This window comes from Manacus vitellinus, unplaced genomic scaffold, assembly GCF_001715985.3.
Source record: "Manacus vitellinus isolate BGI_N305 unplaced genomic scaffold, ASM171598v3 scaffold_1_pilon, whole genome shotgun sequence".
NCBI lineage: Eukaryota > Metazoa > Chordata > Aves > Passeriformes > Pipridae > Manacus > Manacus vitellinus.
The window spans coordinates 5,812,288-5,838,062 of NW_021939396.1; the positions used below are offsets into that span (position 1 = coordinate 5,812,288).

The window sequence follows — 25,775 nt, forward strand, 5'->3', positions numbered from 1 at the left end:
TTTGCTCTTAGTCATACACTATTTGAAAACTTGCTCTTTCAGGAGGTTACAAATAGGGTCAGCCAATGCAGAATGTTTTACATTTTAAATTAGATCCACACTACTTGAGTACTTTCTTTCTGAATCAGACCTCTTGTGGTTTCAGTAAATGTTTTCTTTGACTTCATTTAGTATTTAGGTGAAATATCCTTGGCCATCTGGCATGTTTCATTACTATAAAATAACACGCTAACTTAAATGAAAATAACTCATTTTTACACATATATAATGAAAATGGACAGGACAGAACTTATATGCACAGATATCCTGTACTAAAGTACACCACTGTACTAAGTACATTCTACTGAGTACAAGCATTGCTATATAGATTTCTATAATACAGGAAGAACTACACCTCCATAAGAATCTTTCATTGCATTTTTCCCGCTGATTTTTTGGCATCTTTCAGGTACTTACGAAAGCACTCATTTTTATATCTAAAGCCATTATTCTTCACATGGATGACAGTGTCTACATTTCTACTACCTACCAAATGCAATACAATGGCCTTCTCTCTCTATTCATATTACACAAATCATAAAAGAGCTATTCCTAAAGACACTCAGATATTAGAAAGCTTAGTGGCAAAGCCATATTTCCTATTCCAGTCCAAAAACCAAAAGGCCAAACAAGATCGTATCTTCACTCTATAAACGGAATCAAGACAGATCATTTGAAAAGAGTATGAAACTATTCTGTAAAATCTCAAATCTTAGTAATAAGCTCCCTTATTAAGGCAACCTATAAGCATTTCTTCTTAAAGAGAGGTTCTATCTGCAGTGGTCTCAATGATAGTGCCCACAGTTGAGATAAATCCAAAGAGCAGCACTGGTAACTGGAATTTCTCCCTGTGAACTGCAGACACTTTTCACGAACAGAATCAAAGGCAATGGGTAAATAAGCACCCTTCAAATACATTAAGTTACTATCACAGGTCAAAAAATTATAAAAGCAATCCTTGCCAAAGCATCTGTAGTACCCAAAACATTATAAATCATGCTAAGTCTTGCTCATCAGTGCTTCTTTCTAATTATAACAGTACTCTAAACACATCCATGTTGGTGGGGAATAGGAAATGGTGGCTTTAAGTTAAAATCTGATGGCAGCGACACTGACAGACTAGTGTTTGGACCCTTTTTAGGGAAATCGAACAATATTTCAAAGAACAACAGTGGAAGAAAGAAGAGGGTAAAAACAGTTTTTAACAAAAAAGTAATTTTCAGTGCTAGAAAAAAAAATTGTGAATTCAATAAGAAATCAATTTTCCAGCTGTTCCCATCTAAGGAAATCCATCCAAGGGAAAAAATTAGGGCCTCTACCACTAGGTGATAAAGGTGGTTGTTTCTTTCCCTCATCATTCTCTGAAACTAATACTTACCCCAGGTACTTTATCCCAGAATACTGGAGGAATGTATTCCTTTCAGATAAAAATTATCAAATTTAAAAAAAAATGTGCAGAGATTAACTTGAAGGAGAAAACACAAAACAACATCAGTGCAGTGCAATGAAGAATTTTTTTTTTTTTAAATTAGAATTGCAAAGGGAAAGAACAGCCATTTTGTTACGTGGAAGTAACATCACTCCCATCATTTAATCAACAGGGAATATGGTGCAATCAAATCAAATATGGGTAGCTACTACCATCTAAAGTCTGAGTGCTCTCATTAAGGACATTAGCAGCAAACATGCACAGACTGTAAGCTCTTATTTTGGAAATTTTCATCTGTTTTCATCTAGAAGAAGCCTAGTACATATTCAACCAGAACAAATAAGGTATTCCTGGAATGAGAGATGTGCTAGAGGATTGTTTTTCATGCACCTCAAAAAACCCCCGAGGAGTTGGTAATGACTTTAGACAGTAACATTTAAAGCAAATTACTGCCAGACCAAAACAAGTCTGTTTTCTATGCACAACAGCAGGAAGCAGTGTCGGAATCAGAAGGACAACTCATTCAGTAACACCAAGTTTTAGATGAGCAGCTTAAACTAAAATACTTTGAAAAGATTTTTATATGAACTTGATAGGTGAACTTTGAGATAGGCAAGTGGAAAAGCTTTTCAACCTTTTCTCCAGAATATTCTTCTGTTTCCACAGCCTATGTCACCTGAGTTCCTGGGAAAATGGAAATATTTTCCATTCTCTCTTACTCCATCTCATCCTGAAAATCCCAGACAAGGTCAAAGATGTAAAGTAAAACAAAACAATTGAAGGGCGGGTTTAAAATCTGAAACATGTACATTTATCTCTTCTTGCTTGTCCTATTTAGCATGAAAAAGAACATTATAATGAGGGGGGGGGAAGACAAGAAATAATGTTTTCATGTTATGCACTTTCTTTCCAAAAGTCTTACTCAAATTCACCCTGACTTTAGGAATAGTCTTAGCACTTCTGAAAAGCCAGAACTCAGCAAACACACTGCTTAAAAAAGTGTGTAATACCTAAGTGCAAACCACATTATCCACAGAGGGGAACAGAAACACCATGGACAAAAGAATTTCTCCAGTTCTCAGAAACTGAAGCTACTTCAGTAGCTTCCAGAAACCCAAACAAAAAGCTTCACATTCAAAACAACTAAGCAAACAAAACCACTGATTTAAAATGCTGACTGTCATTAGGAAGTTAACAACATTCAGAAGACAAAGGTAAATTAAAACATGGTGTAACTGTTGCAAAGCAACATTGAAGTTATACTTGATCTCCATTCAAGAATCTACATTCTTTTCAAAGTCTTATATCATCTAGACTAGCCCTTACTTTGGGTAATATTCTGCCACCTCAACTTAAAGAAGCATTTATTTCTAAATTAAAAAATTGGGGTTTTTTAATATGGTATATAGAATTTTTGTTCTTTTTTCCTATCAATCTTTCCTTCTTCAACCACAAACAGCAAGTGAACGTTAATGAGAAAAATTTACGTTAAAAACAGTTCACCATGCAAATTCAGCAGTGTATTAATAGCTCCAAGAAACTGCTTCCACATTAATCCTAATTTTCAGTTTTTCAGAATCTCAAGTAATTATGATCTCAAAAAGGAGACAGGGAATTCAAGCTCAAGGCTGCAGATTAAAGCAGAATTTGCAGTAGCTTTCTAAAGAAAGTGAACTAAATAATAGGCTATAGGTTTTTCAGCTGAATGGGTACTCCCCTGTAAATAGTTAGACTTTGCAATCATTCTTTTCACTAATGGATACTTACATTCATATTTTATAATAATCACTGGATCATGAAATTAATTTCTTAGCCATCCAGCCAAATGTTATTTGTGAACCAACTTCCCCTAAGTCCTACTTACTTCAGGAACTATAAAGCTTTAAAAACAATAATACCTAAGCTTTAGGGTCTTGCAGAATCAGCAAATAACTAAACACAGATTTTAAAGAGTAGTTTTAGAAGTTTATCATGTAACTTTTTTGCATCCAACTGTTCTATACATCCTTCTGAGCAGCCTGTGTCTTTAAGCTAAAATAATCTTGGCATGTAATTGGAGATAGTTCATAAAGTTCTTTTTCAAGTTACAAGTTACTTAACATTCATTAGGTTCCCTCGGTCTCTTACTAGTGGACATTTCATCTTAATTTCAATTCTTATTACACAAAGCAATGTCATTAGAGCATTCTAATTGAAGCATTAACTGCTAGAAATTACACATGTGGTCAGTGCATTAGAAAGATCTGCCACTGAGGTAGCCCTTGTCTGAACCCAAAAAAACATTAATGAAATTGCCACAAACAGAACTAAAGCTCTGCCACAAACTTACCCTAGAACTGGGAGGAATATTTAGATCTGATTGCTTTCTAACATAGTGTTGAAGTGAATCTTGGCCATAACATGCTAGACTGATGAGTTTTGCTTTTCAGTACAGACATTCCACACTGCCACTTAAAGTCTAATTTTTAATGCCTAAAAAGTTGATTAGGAACTCTGATAAATCTCACTTTGCATTTAACACATTTAAGCAGCCAAAGCAGGACTTGACACAGCATAACAAATATATTCATGCAAAGTACAGAAGTGAAATATTGACAGAATATTTACAAAACATTTACCTTTGTAAAATAAAAACAGCAGCAAATAAAAGCCTACTCTTAAAAAGCTTCAGTCCCACTGCTGTGCTACTAATTAGGAAAAAAAGTCTGAGAGGTCTGAAGCTGTTAAGAGGAGGACAATAGGAAGAGGCAAAGAGCAGCAACTGTTAAGAGACAGTAACAGACTGAGCAGTTCTGTTCTAACCCATGTTGTCTGAACATTCACTAAGGAATTGACCTTATTAAAGAGCAGTGAATTGCTAGCACACTGTTACTGATTTTCTGCTTATTGAAAAATTATGGAAAAGCTTAACATTTTCAGCTACTATTTAAATACAGCTTCTATTTCTTATCTTAACGGAATAAACTGTCAACTTGACAATACATAAAAATATTTTTATCTATTACACAGTATAATTCAATGAGAACAATTTGAATAAAATTAAGAGGAAAGATGTCCCTGAAACCATCTGTGCTTCAATAAATGAAGCATCCACCTAGTATGGTTTCCCTTATCCAAGTATTATAAAAATAATTCTGACCATGCTTCCCATGTCATATTAGGTTTTCTCCTGACCTGAGCAGTTGAGGAAATAAAAATAGGAGACGTGTTAGTTTTCAGAGAAAGTTTATCACAGCAAACAGAGCTATTATAAAGCTGGCTGGCTGTAGAGGCCTGAATATTTGCTATCTAAGCTGATGCTACAGCTATTAGAGAGACATTTTCAGAGAAAACGATAAGGAACTGTCATTTAGTGGCTTCAAAACCTTCATCATGGTACTAACAATATGGTGATGTCTCAGGAGGAATGGGTACTGGGGCTGAGAGACATACATAAGTAAGACTGGCAACAGTGGAATGGGAAAACTAGTTACATTGAGCTGGAAAAATGTGCAAGTGTTGTTGCTGGTCTGATAAGGTTATGTGAATTCTGCAGAGAAACCCAAAGCATTCAAGAGCCAGCATTACAGAGACCCCAGAAAGCTGACAGATGACAGAGGCAGCCTATATCTGAGCAGAACTTTCTATAATGGGTAACATCTGGAAAACTCACCTATGAGTTCTAAACACAGGACAGCAATGGTCACCCAATTTTCTTGATCTTGAGCCCACATTAAAACACATCTACACTCAAATTAATGACTTTTTGCCTGTGACATAATTTTCCCCATGTGAGATACTGCCTCCAAAATTAACTCAACTTGTCAGAATGAAATAAGTAATACCCTTCCCACTTTGTTATTGTCTTTTAGAAAACTACTTAATCAAGAAGAGGAAGGAGAGATCACAATAGGCAAGAAACAGAACTGAGTAAATTACTCATAGATGTTATAAATTCATTGGTTTCAAGGACTACAGAAAAAGTTAGCAAAGGGAGCGAGTGAAGGAAAAGGGAGGCTCCTTGTGATTCATTGTCTGTCACAAGACACACTTAATAGCACTCTACAAAAGAAACGAGCAAGGACTTTACACACTGAAAGCCCTGAATCACCTTTTGAGATATTTGCAGAGTTACAGAAGTGAGTGGTTCAAGGCTTCCATCAGCAATTTGCTTCCTCCTGAACTTGCACACTTTCACATTATTTTAATGAGTACAAAGCAGGGGTTTATAAGCCTAAGGGAATGAAAAGCTTCATGAATCCTTACAGACTTTCCAATCCTCAATGGAAAGCCTCCTTGTGGTGGGTTGACCCTGACTGGACACCAGGTGCCCACACCAAAGCCACTCTGTCAGTCCCTTCCCTCAGCTGTAAAGAGAAAATTTAACAAAAAGCTCACGGCTTGAGACAAGGGCAGGGAGAGATCACTCACCAGTTACTGTCACAGGCAAAACAGACCCAACTGGGGGAAATGAGTTTCTTACCAATGAAATCAGAGTAGGAAAAAGAGAAATACAAACTAAACCTTACAGCACCTTCCCCCCACTCCTCCCTTTTTCCCAGACTCAACCACTCAAATTCTCTACCTCCTCCCCTTCAGCAGTGCAGGAGGACAGGGAATGAGGGCTGTAGTCAGTTCATCACATGTTGTCCCTGCTGCTCCTTCCTCCTCAGGGACAGGACTCCTCACACTCTTCCCCTATTCCAGTGTGGGTTCCCTCCCATGTGAGACAGTCCAACACAAACTTCTCCAGTGTGAGCCCTTCCCTTGGACAGCAGTTCTTCATGAACTGCTCCAGCGTGGGACTCTTCCATTGGGTGAAGCCCTTTAGGAATAGACTTCTCTAGCTTAGGTTTTTCCTCCTTCTTAAATACATTATCCCAGAGGTACTACCACCATTGCTGATGGGCTTGGCCAGCAGGAGGTCCACCTTGGAGCTGGCTGGCATTGCCTCTGTTGGACGTAGGGAAGTTTCCAGAAGCTTCTCACAGAAGCCACCTCTGTACCCCACCCACTTATCAAAACCTGGCCATACAAACCCTATACTTTTGTAAAGGCTTCTCTATAATCTCTGGATATTCCAGTCTCCAAAGCTTTGATGCTGCTTAAAATATCTTCTTATGATACCCCTGGTCTTACTGATGTTCTTATCCTACAGACACTTCTCAACCAGTGAGACCTTACTCTGCTCAGCCTGGCAAAGTAGTGTTTTAATATTAGATATAGCTAAAGAGGAATTAATAGGGAAAGGGCAGAAATACTACTAGTGACTCCTACCATGCTACCTTAACCTGTAGAAGATACAGTTAAAGCACTTTGATAATGTACTGTGAACGGACAGGTAAAATGCCCTGCGTTAAATTTAACACTGAACACACAATACACCAATGGTTTGTGTCCTAGCTAAACTTCCTTCTGAAGAAACCTCATTTTATCAAAGGAGAAAAGAAATAGAGTAATTTTAAAGTGGACCATCTAGCACTGCTTTATCAATTACAGCTTTAAGTATATCTATCCTATTTAAGGTATCTTGTTTGGAAGATAAGTGATCCAGTTCTAGAGAACATTCCTTTTAGAAGTCACTTAGCATAGCACTGTTTTTCTTTACTGTGCTATTTTCTACTTAGTATCCTGATCTATGCTTTACTTCTCAGAGAATGACTCAAAAAGCTGTTATTTCCATGCCACTTCTATAAATACCTGCTATAAATAGCAGATTATATATAAATATGAATTTACTCAAATAGGTTTATATTCTATCATATCTCCATATGTTCTAGAGTGTGTGTCCTGGAAACAGGCTGTTTAATGAGGACTGATTCCTTTAAAAGCATTGTGACAGAATCACTCATTTGCAGCACCCACTTTGACTAGTCAAGTATAGCCAGGGGAAATTTAGACATGTTGTTCAAGTATTCTTCCTCAAAATTAATGAACTACATTAACTTCTTCAGAATTGTTCAGTTATATGCATAAATGTTTATACCAATGACATTAAACTTTTCTGCATAAAGCTGTAAGTGCTATATAGAAAACTGAGTTTCTGTTTGAAAGGACAAAGGCCGAGATTTATGTAGAGGGTTTTGGCAGGGGCCAGTGAAAGAAGAGAGGGAGCAAGCAGGTGAAAGAAAGGTTGAGAGAAACAAAAAATGTCTAAATAGCAAAACCATTTTCTGGAACTCAGGAACTCCTTTTTATCTAGTCTAAATAACAAAGTCCAGACACACTTGGCTGTAAAGAGGGCACACAAAGCTTCAATAAATAAAAAACATTAAAAACATTCTCCTTGAAGATATTATTTTTGTAAGTCCATTTTCATGACTATAATTTTGATTTAATGATCTTTTTTCTTTATCTTACTGCTCTGTAAGTCCAGTTTAAGTTTACCTTAACAATTCATAACCACATCATTTTGTCATGTACAATATAAAAAACATTTTGACATGATTTTAATGTTTAATAAAATAAAGATAAATATGTATGGCTTATTGAGGTACACTGTACCTTGTAAAAATTTTAGGATTAGTTCTGAAGCTTTCATAAAAATATTTTATTTGTTTAATCATTGAACAGCTTTATGATCCCAAAGATAGGTTTAAGAAGAATATTATTTTGTTTTAGCTGAGAATTAAAAGTCTACAGCATCGTGATTTTTCAGATTTTTGTAAAGCAGAAACCTAATATAAGAGGTACATTTAAGAGGTACATAACTATTTTGCCAAATGCACAATGTCTTTATGGTAGTGTATATACATAACCTGAAGCGTTTTTTTTAATAAGAAACAGCTCAAGTCTGAAAAAGTGAAGAGAGATGACCACGTCTGCTACAGATGCAAGACTTAATTAGGTACTAATTAAAGAGAATCTACAGAGTTCTGAAGGGATAGGCTCATCTCTCCTCAGTTCCACACTACACACAGTATGTCACTGCTCCACTTACATATTCCCCGTAGGTCTCCTGTGCCGGGGGCGGCGGGAGGGGCCGGTATCCTGCAGGAGGGGGGACTCCTCTTGCCCTGGGTGCCAGAAGTCCCCGGCTACGACTGACTGGTCCTCTGCTGGGAGGCACTCCCCTGGGTGCTGGTGCCCCTCTGGGTACTCCTGCTGGTGGTGGAGGCACCCCTCCACGGCCCCTGTGAACACATGGATCACTTACCATTAAACATCAGACACTGGGCCTCCCTTCCAACACCTCCCTCCTGCACACCATGGCAATTTTGCTTTGCTACAGCCAGAAAAAGTCTAAAAGAGATTTAGAGTTTGTCATTTTTCTGTATGTTTAAATCCAACTACGCACATTATGCAAAGAATACACACTAGACACAGGATTCAGTGATGAAATTTGCACTGGCTTGAGCCATTCTCACATACACAGACACACCCAAAACAATATGCTGGAATCAGACAACTTCACTAGACTTTAACTTCTAGCACATGAAATCTCAATCATGGAATAACAGATTAATTTGAAGGTGTCAGGCTATATCATACTCAAACCCTGCACAGAGGAATCAGTTGCAACTCTTTTCTGATTCCATGCAAGCTCCTAAACACAATCCAAAAATCACACTGCATGTGAGATACTGACTGGGTCACAAAAATTACACTTTTTCTGGTTCTGAAGAGACTTCTAGATGTTGCAGTAAACATCCAAACATGTAATAAATGTGCAGGGTGATTATAGGATATAACCTGATGTTCTATATGCATTTAAAAACAGGAAATAACAGTATATTTGTTTTAAAAATTCTGAAAGTGTGATAAACATTAACTTGCATCCCATTACTCTGGTCACTTAACATATGGATGAAAAATATGAGACTTCAGTTAAACCAGTTTTCAAAAACATTTGATCTTTTTAGAGATGGCCTCTCCTCCTGCCTCCCTGTAGTAAAGGCAGATACTTAGAGGTACAATCTGTGAGAAACTGGCACAATTTATTCTCTTTTAAACATTGCTAATAGACATCTCCTTTTTAAAGGAGATAATTTTACCCCATGGACTACAATTGAGTCTAAATGACTGCTGTGGGCATATAGACTTGTTCCAAGGAAATCAGACCCTCACTGTATACTCTAACAGATACATAGAAGGAAACAAAGCACAAGTTCTACACTACCTTTCTATCTATCAAACCATTATCTAATTAATCTCAAGAGTAGTAATTGAGTGATAATACTGTCCTGATTTCAGTAGAAATTTCCAACTTAAACAATATTATAAAGGTCCAGATTAGGCCTTAAGATTTCCTATCCCATTTCATATAACTTCACATTGGTGAAGTAATCAGAAAACAAGGCAATCGTTTTATCACAAATAACCAGTATTTCAAAAACTGCATCACTGAATGAGGAATGCAAAAATGTAAAGAGACCATCAGGATTGATTTTATTAATTCTAATTACTGATCAAAACACAGTCACAAAGTATTTTAAACAAGCCTAGAGAGTAAGTGATTTAAAACTGTTCTTATTACTTGGTTTTGGCTAATCTGTAGAATGCCTCCTCAGGACAGGGTACCAGCTGCTTATTTGACTTCATTGTAGTGGGGGCAGGGGTGAGCAGTGAAGTTCCCAGACACAGCCTGCTGAAGTAATATAAAGAAATAGCAAATGTGATACTTTCCAAGTGAAGCTGAAGAAAGGGAAATGAACCTATTGGCATAGACAGTAGTCAGTACCAAGTCAAAAAAAGGCATTAAAGATTCAAGAATCACTAGGCATAATCGTAGCATCCTTCAGACAGGGTGCAAGTGAAAGCAGGAAATAGGACATGCTGAAAAACATGGAAAAGCATTTGAGGGAAGAAAAAAAGTACAGTTTTTCAAGCTAGCGTAGATTTATTCTTGGAGTAATTAGCACACCAGATCCATGTGATGAGGTCTTTTCTGCATTTCTAAATACAGTTAATAGGATTGGAATGGTGATGGGTGGGAAATAATATTTCTCTTATGAGATCATTTATGATTTTAACTTATAACTCTAGGAGTTACTGTAGGAGGAATGAATAATCTGAGAGTGTATTACATCACTCAGATGGCTACTGCACCAGACTGGAAGAGACTAAAAAGGCATCAAGAAAGGTAACCCAGTGACAGGAGAGTTCAATCATCACCACAAAGATTGGAGTCATGTCAGGGAATGATGCTAAGAGCAAATTTTTAGAAACTGTAAATTGTTGTTCCTTCAGGAAGTTATCAGGGAACTAAAGCTTGATTGACATTAACAGTGAACAGAAACTCAAAATATTGAGGAACCACTTGAACAGGAACCTTTGCATACCTTTACAAAAACAACAGATCAACTCAAGTGTTGCTTAAATTGAAAAGAGCAGCTACATGAATTATGTTTAAAACTGCTTAAATGAGTAAGATGTATATACATCATATGGGAAGACAAATTCTATGGGAAGTCAGAGCAAACACAAAATTGTCAAAAAAGAAAAGCTCGAGAAAGGGCAAAAGGGGCTCAGTAAGGCTAGAACAGGTTTTAAGGAGGTATCGCTTGAAGGGCTGAACCCAACTCTAACCTCAAAGGAAAAATGTTAATTAAAAAAAAAAAATCCTGATAAAAGCAGGTCAGAGATAACCAAAGTCCTTCAAACTTTCCAGAATCAGGAATCTCCCAGAGTGAGCCTAGATCACCAGTGCAATGTGTATCTATGAACGTATACATGTATGTATACATGAGGATTTTGTTGCACAATAAAAAAGACTAGACAATGTTCTCACTGAAGAGCTGTTCTTACAGTAATCCACTGGATAGTGCTGCCAATGTTCTAGAGACAAATTACAGAACAAAAGAAACAAATAAAAGTGCACTGTTCTTCTATAAATTGCAACAGGGTTCAGATGCCTACTCTTTAATCTGTAGCTGAATCCCAATCTGAATGTTTCAGAAAGGAAAATAGCAAAAAAACCCCAGATTATAAAAGGGGACACTTGGGAGCTAATACATATGCATATATAAATTTAAACATCCCAACGTTATATGAAGTACTAGGTTCTGCTGTATGACTAAATACAGAACATCTAGAAATAAGATTGGCCCAGAGGTCAGGATGTTAAATTATACATATTAGAATATTAAAAAAAAATAGAAATATTGGAATATGTAGAACATAGAAAATATTAGAAAATATAAGATTAGAAAAAAAAGAAGAGTGCATACAACTTCATTAGTCAACTGTGTATATTCGCAGTCTTGTTTCCTCATTTTGAAGAAAACCAAAATAACTGGAAGTACAGAAATTATGTCAAAGATGATGCAGTCTAGAACAGCTTACAGATCAGGAACAATTAAGTAGATAAGGCACTTCATACTAGAAATGACAGCTGAGGCTTATCTGATGGATCCAATAGAAACAAAGGAATGGAGAAGGCTGAGGGGTGCCCTTGTCTTCCTCAAGAGCAGCAGTGGAGCAGGAGTTGTTGATCTCTCTGGTGACTAGTGACAGGACAGAATAAAATTGAATAAAGCTGATTTTGAAATTTTGTTCTTTCACTTTCTTGGCCTTTCCATCACCTAATCAATTATTTTTGAGGAGTAATCACCTGCTTCTTAGGCCTCTGAATAAACTGCACAGAGGGTCTGTTTTCTATGCTTTCTCTTCTACAACTGTCTCACCTATGAATTAAAAAACCTTGGTGCAACTACTAAAATTTAATTAATTCTTCTACATATTTCAGCCAAATCAGGACATTTCGGCTCTGTTTTATCACATTCACCAAGATACCTTACCATCAAATCAAACATCACGGCTCCTAGACCCCTTTCAATGCTTGCTTCTTTGCCCAAGGACATCATTCTGCAACCCAGAGTTCAGCTGCCATCAGCTGCCAGGTCTTGGCTAAGAGCCTACTAACTAGTTTTATTTTCTTTATAAAAACTTTACAACAAGTTGCAAGTTATCAAAACAGTCATCTGTCAGTCCATGTCAGCCTTGACTACCTGTTCATATTCTGAAACACAAGAAAGGTCTTTTTGTCTTTATTTTCCCTCCTCACTACCATGCTGTCACCTCTGTACCTTTCAGAAGTCTTTTGAATGTCCTCTATAACCCAGTACCCATAAGAACATCTTTTGGTGTTGAGACTGCCAATATACCCAGGATAATGGTGTGCACAAATGAGCACTGAACCTCCCACATATCTGTCTCCAAACTTTGAGTATTTTCAGCTTTGAAACAGAGTTAAAGTGTTCTATTTTCAGGACTGTAGTGGTTTGAATCTTGTTTTCCCCCAGAGGCTGAAAAAGTAGTAGACCCCAAGGGGTGGAAACCCCTGGAAGTTTTGAAGTTCTGCCCAATGGGCGCTCCTGCGAGATGTAAACATAGCACAACCAGACCGGAAGAGAAGAGTTGTAGTTTGGTTGTTGGAGGGGAGGTGGCCATGTTGTAGAGCCACGAGGAAGGGGCTCTGAGCCCCTTGGAGCCTCTGGGCCCTCCCAGCCCCTGGCTGGGGGGAAACTGCAGAGACTTGGAACAGCTGGACTAAGTGTCTGTAACTGGACCTGGAGATGTTTCAGCAGCCAGCACTGACCAGAGAAACGGTGGCAGAGAGCCAGGAGAGATACGAATTGAACCGGAGAAGCAGCAGAAACAGCATGCAGCCAAGGAAGACTCAGAGTTGCTCGAGTTGAGATAGAAAGCCGGCAGAAGAGAGCGAGCAGCAGAGAGACAGAGTTCTGGGGGTAAGAACTGATACCACACCCCCCAAACTCCTTTGAGACCTCCTGGAAGGAGGAAGATGATGGACTCTTGCCTGAAAGAGCCTTGAAGTGTGACATGCACTGCAGAAAGGAGCTAGAGAGCTCCGAGAGGAATGCAGAGGGGGTGACCTTGGTTCCCCCCTTGCACTGCTGCCAAGGTGGCAGCCTGAGAGACAGGGCACAGAGGCCCTGCAAGGAGCTTGAATCTTCTGGAGATACCAGACCGTCATGAAGACCCCCTGTGTCTTCGTGATAAGACCGTGGTGGAATGACCTTGTCTGGGGTTACGAAGCCCACGGAAGACCCCTCTACCTGCGTCAAGGGGCCGAGGGAGCTTGGAGGCCTCCCTCGTGAGTGCTGGCAGAAATCCAGCTATCAGTTGCTGCATGTGGAGAAGACAGAAGACTGCTGCCTTAGAAGAGACTCCTGCTTTGAGACTGGAAGGGATCTGTCCTTCTTTCCCCCCTGGACTTTTATTTGGAGGGGAGAAGAGATCTGATCCATTGTAAATACTTATGTCATGGTAGAGATAGTTGTGATCGTGTGTATAATGTATTATAATATTTATTTGTACAGTCATTGTAATATATTCCCTTTCCCCCATTTGGAGTCTGGTGTGTTTTGTCTGGAAAAAAACCATCTCACATTAGGATGAGATGTGGGAGGGGGCTTAGACTAGGGAATTGGATTTTGGGGCTATCTCAAACCATGACAAGGACGCATGAAATAAAAAGGTCCTTGCCAGTAATCCCTCTGATGTATGATACTGCAAATACACAAGTACTGAAGCATCACAGGGGACACTGTTTGATTGTCTTTTTGCTACATTTTTAAGTACCTATTAACTGTAATTTCTATTAAACACACACTAATAGTTAAGTAGACATTAAACACTCAGCAAATCCTACCTTCTAGCCAGGTGCTGTTATTGTCACTTCCAGACACGCTTTAGCAACAAAATGACCATCTATGCACTTGAGACCATTGTGCCCTGCCCTCAAAGAAACATTTTACTGCTTATTATGGCTTTGAGAGAATTTGAAATATTTGTTTCATCTTTATCAACACTTGGGCTTTGATTTTCCTGAATTTATTCATCCAGCAGTGGTGAATCCAGTGAAGGAAATTAACCCTTCCCCATTAAACATACAGAAAATTTAGATAGCTTAATTCTGAATAATTTTACTCCCAATGCTGGGTAACTAACTTGTTGACTCTGCATTAAAGAAGTTATTTCTTACATCTGGGTACCATGGACTAGACTAAATAAAGTAAATCCCAGTAACTCATTTACTATTTAATATTATATAACTTATTTAGTAATTCACTACAAAATGGGAGGAATAGTCTAAATTAACTCCCACATGTCACATCATCCCTTGAAGATGTCATGAAAACTATTTTTGTTTGAACCTGACTTCTTCCATTATGTTATTTCATCACTTATACTTGCACTTTAGTATACGAGAAAAATAAAAAGAATAAGTGAAGCACAATATCTATAAAGCTATCAAACATACATTAGAGGAGGCGAGAAAAAGCTTATAACAAAAGTCTCAGGTTGTGCTAAAGTGATTTGTAAACACTAGTAATGATAGAAAATGGTATATGTCTATAAACCTGGAAAGTATACCTTTACTGTGCCCAGTTAAAGTATTAGTTAAGTCTTGTATTTTGTGATTAACATATTGTTTGAAACAAGAGTTTAATATGTGGAAAAATATTCTCAAGAAAATCTAATACCATTTAGAATTACTTTATACTGCGTTAGACTCAAAAGATTCATGAGTGTCTGGAAGTAATTCAAATGTACTAATCTAATTGTTGATTCCCATTAAAATAGCATTTTACCAATTCATACAATTTAAACACTTCCTATTTGGCCTTTATTAGCAATAATAATTGACATTTCTACTTTATAGTAGTCCCATAGTGTTTCACAGAATCACAGAATCAGCTGGGTTGGAAAAGACCACTGAGATCATCAACCTTTGATCCAACACCGCCGTGGTTACCAGATCATGGTACTAAGTGTCACATCCAGTCTCATCTTAAAAATCTCCAGGGACAGAAAATCTACCACTTTCCTGGGCAGCCCATTCCAATCTGATTACCCTCTCTGTAAAGAATTTATTCCTAATATCCAACCTAAACTTCCCCAGCAGAGCTTAAGACCATGCCCTCTTGTCTTACTGATAGTTGCCCGGGAGAAGAGACCAACCCCCACCTGGCTACAACCTCCTTGCAGGGAGTTGTGGAGAGTGATGAGGTCTCCCCTGAGCCTCCTCTTCTCCAGGCTGAAGAACTCCAGCTCCCTCAGCCTCTCCTCATAGGACTTGTGCTCAAGTCCCTTCACCAGCCTAGTTGCCCTCCTCTGGACCTGCTCCAGCACCTCAATATCCTTCCTGAACTGAGGGGCCCAGAACTGGACACAGTACTCCAGGGGTGGTCTCACCAGCACTGAGTACAGGGGAAGAATCTCTTCCCTAGTCCTGCTGGCCACACTGTTCCTGACCCAGGCCAGGATGTCATTGGCCTTCTTGGCCACCTGGGTACACTGCTGGCTCATGTTCAGCTTCCTGTCAATCCAAACTCCCAGGTCCCTTTCTGCCTGGCTGCTCTCCAGCCACTCTGTCCTCAGCCTGTAGCACTGCAGGGGGTTGTTGTGGTCAAAGTGCAGGACCCGGCACTTGGTCTTGTTGAACCTCATCCCGTTGGAATCAGCCCAACTCTCCAACCTATCCAGGTCCCTCTGCAAAGCCCTCCTGCCTTCCAGCTGATCAACACTCCCCCCCAGTTTGGTGTCATCTGCAAATTAGCTAATGGTGGACTCAATCCCCTTATCTAAGTCATCAATAAAGACATTAAACAGGACTGGGCCCAACACTGATCCCTGGGGGTCACCACTAGTGACCGGCTGCCAACTGGATGCAGCCCCGTTCACCACCACTCTCTGGGTCCACCCTCCAGACAGTTCCTAACCCAGCACAGAGTGCCCCTGTCCAAGCCATGGGCTGCAGCTTTTTCAGGAGTGTGCTGTGGGAGACAGTGTCAAAGGTTTTGCTGAAGTCCAGGTAGACACATCCACAGCCTTCCCCTCATCCACCAGGTGGGTCACCTTGTCATAAAAGTAGATCAGGCTGGTCAGAAAGGACCTGCCCTTCCTAAACACGTGCTGGCTGGGTCTGATCCCCTGTCCATCCTGTAGAGGTGCTGTGTGATTGCACTTAGGATGATCTGCTCCATAACCTTGCCAGGCACTGAGGTCAGGCTGATGGGCCTGTAGTTTCCTGGGTCCTCCTTCTGGCCCTTTTTGTGGATTGGCGTGACATTTGCCAATGTCCAATCATCTGGGACCTCCCCAGTGAGCCAGGACTGTTGGTAAATGATGGAGAGAGGCTTGGTGAGCTCTTCCACCAGCTCCCTCATCACCCTAGGATGGATCCCATCTGGTTCCATAGACTTGTGAGGATCCAAGTGGCTCAGCAGGTCATTAACTTTTTCCTCCTGGATTACAAGGGGGCTATCCAGCTTCTTCTCTCTGTCTACAAGCTCCAGAAGCCAGCTGTCCTCAGGACAACCTGTCTTACTCTTGAAAACCGAGGTAAAGAAGGTGTTAAATACCTCAGCCTTTTCCTCATCTTTGATAACTATGTTCTCCCCCATATCCAATAAAGAATGGAGGTTTTCCTTGCCCCTCCTTTTGCTATTGATGTATCTGTAGAAAGACTTTTTGTTATCCTTAACACAAGTGGCAAGATTGAGTTCAAACTGTGCCTTTGTCTCTCTAATTTTCTTTCTACATGACCTAATTACATTCCTAAAGTTTTTTTTCCATAATTGGTAAGCTCTCTTTTTTACCCTAATTTCCTTTCAAAATCTCCCTGTTCAGCCAGACTGGTTGTCTTCCCCGTCAGCTTGGCTTTCAGCACACTGGGACAGCCTGCTCCTGTGCTTTCAAGACTTCCTTCTTGAAGCATGTCTATCCCTCCTGGACTCCTTTGTTTTCAAGGGTTGTTTCCCAGGGTACACTCTGAACCATTCTTCTGAATAGGCCGAAATCTGCCCTGCAGAAGTCCAGCGTAGAGGTTTTATTGATGGCCCTCCTTTCACCCCTGAGTATTGAAAACTCTATTATTTTATGGTCACTGTGCCCCAGATGGCCTCCGACCCCTGCATCTCCCACCAGCCCCTCTCTGTGAACAGAAAGTCTAGCAGGGTCCCACCCCTGGTAGGCTCGTTTATCAGCTGGAGCAGGAAATTATACCTCTAGGGCTCTCCTAGACTGCCTCTTCTCCGCTGTGTGGAGTTCCCAGCAGACATCTGGCAGGTTGAAGTCACCCACGAGAACAAGGGCTGGTGACTGAGACATCCACCAGCTGCTTGTAGAATAATTCATCACCCTCATCACCCTGGTTGGGTGGTCTGTAGCAGACTCCCACCAGGATGTCAGCCTTGTTGGCCTTCCCTCTGATTCTGCTCCACAGGCACTCAACCTTATCGTTACTGACCTTGAGTTCTACAGTAAAGAGACTCTCTAACATGTAGAGTCACCCCTCCACCTCTCCTACCTTGCCTGTCCCTTCTGAAGAGCTTGTAGCCACCCATGGCAGCGCTCCAGTCGTGAGAGTCATCCCATCACGTTTCCACAATGGCGACTATGTCACAGCTTTCCTGCCGCACGAAGTTTCTAGGATTTGTTTCCAGCAAACTAAGTTACTGCCCTTGACCACAGTAGCAGGTAAAGCATCCCACCGATACTACTCTCCAGTTGTTGCCCTCAGCAACAACTGCTTTATCTTTTCATATATCACTTTCTTCGCTCTAAAATCATACTGATTTTTATTTCAAGTTTCACCTTTCACTGGATATTTAAGTTAGTAAAATTACTCCGATCATAAAATCACAGCTGGAGTCAGTTTGCAGCTTTCCTTCACTTCATTTCAGTCAAACAAAAATTTATGAAGATGCTTTTCAATATCTCCTCCCAGAAGTAGTAAATGGAAAAACAGCTTTAAAATAAAAATACTTGTAAAATTTAGAAGTTCCCTAACACTATATTATTCAATGAGGAAACACTTGGAATTCTTTAATTTTAGCATTCACAGTTCTATAACATCTGCAGGGATTTAGAGTGTTCAATAAACAAACTTGGTTACCAGATGTTGATACATTTTCTTCCTTTGAGCACAGTCAGCTACATTTAATGTTCCCTAAACAGCAAATATTTTTGTTTAGGTTTTATATTAGACATCTGAAAAGTAACAGACCTGTTATTTTGGTGATGACAATTTAAAATATTAAACACTGATACCTGGATACAACTCAGAACTTGTATTTCTGCCTTACTTTTTTTTTTAAATGAGTCACCATGAAAGCTTTATTTCATACTTCTATTTGAAAACATATATTTGTTTATGTTTCAATTTTGTGGAAGATGAGAGATCACAAAATTAAAACAAAACACAGTGAACATTAATACCTGCCTTTGGCCTAGATCCTGAACTGGCTTTGTCAAATATTTCTTTTGTGCTACAGACCTTTTGCATTTCACTACTTACATATTATACGCCAAAAGGTTTTGTTCAAAAAAAGAAACTAGTTGATTCCAGACACATGGCAGGGGAACAGCTGGAATTTGTGAACACACCGCAGCAGTGATCCACATCAGCTCATCTTACTTCTAACATGTAAGACAAGTTCTAACTTACACCTCCTTTAAGTTATTTTTCCCCAGACCAAGTGACAGTCATTCAACCACCAGGATCCCAGCCATGCATATACTGAGATATGATTAAGAATAAATGGGAAAAGTAAAAAACCTCCACACTCTCATGAGAGCATAAACCAGAAATTCACCATTTCTTTAATGAAACTATTCCTAGATGTTTGCTTTAAGACAAATTACTTTCTTCTCCCCTCACCACAGTGAAACGAAAATAGTTGTTTTCAAATACAATTCCTCTCAATCTGTGAAGTCAGGCAGCTCTCCCTCATTGCGGTCTTTCAATACCGAAGGGGGGCTGCTTAGAAGAAAGATTGAGATGTTTTATCAGGGTCCATAGTGATAGGACAAGGGACAATGGCTTTAAATTTAAAGAGGGCAGGTTTAGATTAGACAAATTTATGATGAGGATGGTGAGGCACTGGCACAGGCTGCCCACAGAAGTTTTGGATGCCCCATCCCGGCAAGTTTTCAAGGCCAGGTTGGAAGGGGCTTTGAGCAACCTGGTCTAGTGGAAGGTGTCCCTGCCCATGACTGGGAGGCTGAAATTAGATGATCCTTAAGGTCCCTTCTAATCTAAACCACTGTGTGATTCTAGCAGTGATTTCTAGGTGTAGAGTGACATGAATTGGTTCCCCATATGCCACCCCAATGTATCAAGGAACCTTTAGCCACATTCTTAGACTTACTATTATCCTCTAGAATTTCACTTTTCTAAGACATCTTGGACGGAGTCACAATTGAGGGATCCTTAAGTCTTATTTTTGTTCTTAAAATACAAACGGGACTTTTCTGAAAGGAAATGTTACTTTTGTTGCAAAACGTCCTTAGAGGTGTACATTATCATGTATAGAATCAGAGAAGGGTTTGTGTTGGAATGGACCTTAAAGAGCATTTAGTTTCAACCCAATTGCCATGAGCAGAGACATCTTCCACTATGATAACATATGTCTATTTTGAGTCTTTACTTAATCAGAAGTCTCAAATTACATTTTGGTTGTGTTATTTATTTTGCACTGATTCAGGATGAGAATAAAAATGCATTAAAGAAACACTGACTCTGAAAGAGTTACATTTTCTAGCTTCTCACCATAACAGCACCACATTAAACACCATGGATCCTCTAAGTTTGCTACCATAATAAATTAAAAAGCAGCCAGTATGATCATTTAAAATAGTTGCCCCAAAAAGCAACAAAAATTTAAGAACATCGTCAGTTTATAATAAACACAAAGGAATGAAACCCAGACTTTCCCCACTTTCCCCTCTTCTTGTACAGAAGAAACAGGTATGCTAAAATAGGTTAAGTGCTCAGCATAAACACTACAGAAAACAGAAGTGTTTGATTACATCTGAACGTCATCTTTATCAGCATTAGGGACAAAAACTGTGGGGCAAGGCAGGGGAGAAGGAAGAAGATCCAAGATCAATTATGAGAAAAGAACATTGCTAAAGGCAAAGCTCATAAACACACACACAGCCCTTCTAGAACAAATTCAATTGACTCACACTCAAAACCTTACTTGGCCCTGGAGTCATAAAAATTTAGTCAAGAAAATCTGGAACAAGCCAGAGAAAGTATAAAGAGTTACCAAACCACAGTCATTAGGAAATAAATTATTTACCCCATACAGGAATATCCGTGCATAAGTTTAAATTTTTGTATGCAAGCAAAAACGTATTGTTTCCCACAAAATAAAATTTTGTCATGCAGCTAAAAACAGATTTGATAAGATGCATTATCTCCAGTTTCAACATGTCTGACAAGGAGGAAAAAAAGCATGGCTTAGTATTTTTTTTAAGTGAAACTATTCAGGAGTAATAAAGGCTTAAAATGTGTGAACTTAAACACTCATATTGCATCCTCAACAGGATGTTTCACATATCAAGGTTGGTATCTTAGAACCATTCCCTGGATTACAAAGAAAGGTTAGGATCAAGGTTTTAGACTTCATTTTACTAGTTTTCTGAGGGCTTTGCTTCAGCCTCTCCTGGATATCTCAGAGATGTTTTCTATTGAAACTGTTCTATCCAACACTGAGACAAAGCCTTTAAAGCTTTGCTTCAACAAAAGTATTACTCACTGAAATCCATTTCTGTTAAAAAAGAATCAGAGCATTATAACTGAGTTTGAGATCTTCAGCTCAATGGCTGTAGAATCTGAGTAGCAACAGCACTGAATTTCATTTCAGGAATATGATAACAGCTTCAATTTTAGGGCAGAAAGTCTAGGAGTTTAAGACAAGCCTTGAAGCAAGGACAAGTCAAACAAACCTATATCCTTTCCCTTTTCTTTAGAACATATATGAGAAATGGCAATGACAAAACCACAACCTTTTACTGTCATATCCAAACCAAAGACTAATAACACTTAAATTTACCCTGAAGATAATTATTGTAGGTCAAATACGAGGCATACTGTGAACTATGTAACAGTATGTACCTCTTACTTAAAAATGCAGATTTGGAAAGATAATTTCCCAAAATCCAGAGGATAGAACTAGCCATGTTAGAAATGCAGTACTATAAAAAGTTATTTACATTTGCACATACTAAGTACTAGCAGGAAATTAGTTATATCAAGCTTTAGCAATAAGATCAGACCAAACAATTTCGGTATCGCAGAAATAGCTGAAGGACATGAAAAATAAAACAAACTTGAAATAGTACTGCAAATGTACCTGTAGCAGAGCCATTACAGGCATCTACGGCCAAGTTACAAACAGTTAAGAACTGAAATAAAATTTGCAAAAAAAAAAAAAATCTCCAAAAATCAAATGAGGTCTCTAATTTGAAAGTACTTTTGTACTTTTAGCTGATTACAGCGATAAAGAGGTGAAACTTGGTATGTAATTACCACTACTCAGAACATCAAAATCAAGAAAAGCAGAATATATACATTACACAGTATTACTTAATACAAGAACAAAAGTTTGTTGATTGAGAGAAATTTTTTCTCACAGGACATGACCTACAGCACATATAAATTCTTGGAATTAAGATTCACTCGGCAATGCATTTGCAATCATTACCAGGATACACGTAACTAGGCAGAACTGTATAAATGGAGTAATTCCTTAGTGCTGGTTCTTCTAACATGCTTTTATCATGAGGTAAAACACTTCAGAGTATTATATTTTAATTATTTTAGAAGCTGAAATGCGAGTTTCAAGTTGCAATAACAGAAACTGTAGCCACAACTGAAGAAAATAGTTTGCTATAGGAAACAGTCACACTTAGCTGCTGCAACCACAAATTCTGTACTGTAACACGAACAGTTATGAACTTTATTTAGTTTTTGTTTTCACATTTCAGGACTCGAAGGAGTTGAAACTGTCATCTCAGTACTGCAAGGAAGAAAGGGGATGCTGGAGTAAGAGTAAAACATTTCCTGTGACAAAGAAAAACAAAGCAAAAGCAGCAGACTTGGCCTATTCCTGAATCAAACAAGCGCCACTTTTCACAAAAGTAAGTGCCACTCAGACTCCAGAGCACTTCTCTATCATTTCATCATGACTGTGAAAACTTAGCAATACAGTAAAAATGGAATACATATATTCTGTTAGAGATATTGTATGAAATTCATATGTCAATCAAGAGAGATTTACCGGTTTTTCAAAGCAGTGAACTCCACAGGGCCCAAAGACAGACCCCACATGCACCTAAGGAGTAACTCAAGGTTGCAAGTCAAGATGCTCACAGTAAGGTTGAACACCTTGGATGATGTACATTGTTTAACAAAGGCAGCATTCCAATGTCAAGACAAAACCCAAAACCACTGTTAATTTAGTCCATACTCATTAAATAAAGTAAGGTTGTTTCCCTGATTTTTTTAAACTCTTCTTTTGGGAGTCCTTCCTGTATTTTACTGCTGTACTCTGGGGGAAATTGTGTTTCAAGGGAGAAGCCTAACATATGTGCATACCAATGAAATTCCATTTACCTGGACAAAGCAGGAACTGGCACTCCTCTTGCTCGAATAGATGCTTTTCCACGAACGACTGGAACTTCTGCAGTTTCTGAACCACCATTTAAATATGTCAATTCTTGAAGCTGTGCCTGTCTGATTTCATCATTGTAGTCCTAAAACAGGGGGGAGAGAGTGAGAAAAAAACCAAACTGTTCACCCACCACTCCCAGCAAACACTGCTCCTGAAAGTTTCCTCTTAAAAAGTTGAACATCCCACTGAAAAAGTTTAACATGCACAATAAGATAGGAATATTACTCAGTCACAAAACTTAAAAATTCTACATTTTAATTGCCATTTTTGCTCAGGTATGTGTTTCTTTCCTTTTGTATATTATTTCTATATAGCTTTACCAATTAAAATGCTAATGTTAGAATACTGCAGAGATAGGATGAAACAACAAAAAAAAATCAAGGTCTGATATTCTGAACTGAGATCCCGTTTGTAGTTCCAGCTGTAGAATGACTGTGTGTTAAGAGCAGGAAAAATCCCAGTGCCTGGTGATGCAAAGTAATAAAGAATAAGTACACTGTTGAGAGTAGCCCATGAAAATGAAGGAATAGATTAAATATCCACACCTTTAAAATCAGGAGTTAAAGAACAAACAAGGACATTCAGTCAATACACACATGCAACATTATCTACAAAAGAGCTCAAAAATTAAATTCTATAATATGCAACAGTAAAGAAGCTGAGGACATATATCTTATTTGTCTGCACAAAACCTCTATTCTAAAGGTCTAGAAAAAAGAAAGTTCAAGTTTTTATACATGGAATTAATGTGGTACTTGTCAAACACGCAGCTTTCAGGGACCTTGAGCCAACCTCCAAGACAAGTACATCCCACAGGAATAAAACAGATGCAGCACTGAACACTTGAGCTACACATTTTTCTATCATTTATCCTCTGCTTCAAGTGAGCCAAAAAAAAGTACCCATAAAGGTGAATCAAATAAATATCTTACTGAATGTACATACATATAAACTATCAAAATATTAATAGGTCCTCCCATAGGAATGGAGTGATACTTCTGATACAAAGCCCTTACCTTCTGCAAATCCTCCCATCTCAAGAAAGAAGGTTTGCTCTAATACTACCCATTTTTCAATTCAATTGCAAAACAAAGAATCTGCATCTAAATACAAATCTGAGTTTATTACATTTATTCACTACACAGGTACCAAAAGACTGTCAGGAAGTAATAATCCTGAATTGAAAGGAGATTAAAACTTCCATGAATTCAAATATCTCATTGAAACATTCTTCTTCTCCTAGATTTCTACAAACAAAAATAAGAAAGTTCTCCTTCCAATGTCATTGCTGAAGGTAGTTACTAGCGTTAAAAGTGGCACTTTAATAGCATTTTGTCCAAGCTGTCTTGAACAGCTTCTGAAATTTAACTTCAATTGCCCACCTGAGATTATCTCCTATTTAGCAGCAGAAATCAACTAGCAAATATGAAGAAAAAGGTCTCAAAGACTGAATTAACTGTTTCAAATGGCATAACTGAAGCTTTTGAGAAACCAATTCCATTATTAAACAGCTGGGACCCAATACCCAACCAATTCATTGAAGAGAGTAGATTAGAAACAGGAAGCTGAACACTCTTCTGGCCAACTAGTGTGCAGAAACCCATTTTATATTTGTTGCTGGATTAGAACTGTCTACAAATGCAAAATTCTATTTAATGTATGGAACAAAACTTTGATCTTGACAAAAAATGCCAAGGAAGTGTACCACCAACATACAGGTACCCAAGTTCTGGCAGTCTGTATCAGAGATGCTCTTTATAACTTCTCCACAAAATGTCCTCTTCAGAATTGGACTCCTGGAAAAATACCTTCGATCGTTTTATATTAATTTCATTTAATTCCTTAGCAAAGATGTGCCTGGGTTGCCACTGTGCATGTTGGGTCCTTTTTCTGCTTTTCTCCCTGATGCTCTCATTTTCCTGCAGCACATTACTAGCACAGCAGCCTTAGGTCACAGACAAGGGCTCCACTGTGCAAAGCACAGAACAGAAAATATGGTCCTTATCACACATGCCAGAGGCAGCAGGAGGATATGGAGCGAAGGGGCAGTACGAGGAAGCCACGATAAGCAGCAATGTTAAACCATTAGACTCTGAAATGGATTCTTCAATTAAAAGTAACAGATGGTCAATTTATGAATACTCTCTGCTGGAAAACAGTACAACTCAAGTCAAATTAAGGAGACAATCTTTCTCTCACCTAGAAGATGGACATGGAAACTCTTCAGACTGCACTCCTCCTCTGTACAGTTTCAGCAGTGGCAGCACTTGAATTTCAGTCTAATGCTGCTGCTGAATTTCAATTGAACAGATGTATTCTCATTTTATGAACACATTGCCATTCTGACTAAATACAGTCTTCCACAAATGTGGAGGGTGTATGAATGGCTACATCAAGACACATGTAAGAGATTTTCATCCCAGACAGAATTACTTACATGATCCAACTAAACAACATTCTTTTAAGTTTTATCTACAATTTTTATCCAGACAGATCAACACATTGGTAGCTGCTCTCCTTGGGATCACTAACCTAAGACCTTATTTTGATCTATCACTCAAACTATTAGCAAACCCATTGTTTTTATATAATGTTAGGACAGATCCCTACAAAACCCTTTGCAGCTTTGCAAAACCCTCAAGTAGATCTTTACCCTGGCAGTGAGCAATCAACTGTTACCAAGTTTCCAGCTACTTTTTTTTTTTTTTTTTTACACCTTGCAGTTATTTGCCAGGTTGCTTAAGGAAAAGTCTGAGAGTTCCCAAAGGTCACCAAGCTCATCCAAATGCCATTAAATGATATTTCATCATCACATCATACAAACCCAATATGCAGAAGGTAAACAGACAACTGGAAAAACTTGTGATTTGTCATTGTAACTGCTAAATATTGTT

The 25,775-nt window shown here is 38.6% G+C and overlaps 1 protein-coding gene across 2 annotated transcripts in view; it reads right to left on the bottom strand.

Moving 5' to 3' along the window:
• Positions 1–25,775, bottom strand: part of KHDRBS3 (KH RNA binding domain containing, signal transduction associated 3) — a 72,284-nt gene that overhangs the window by 26,844 nt on the left and 19,665 nt on the right. For both annotated transcript variants that reach the window (XR_001921107.2, XM_018076244.1), the window contains exons 4-5: positions 22,824–22,963; positions 8,388–8,580 (exon numbers count right to left, since the gene is read on the bottom strand). Coding sequence is in view for 1 of the 2 variants with exons in the window: in XM_018076244.1 (XP_017931733.1) it covers positions 8,388–8,580; positions 22,824–22,963 (333 nt within the window). In the remaining variant the exon portion in view is untranslated. The remainder of the gene's footprint in view (positions 1–8,387; positions 8,581–22,823; positions 22,964–25,775) is intronic.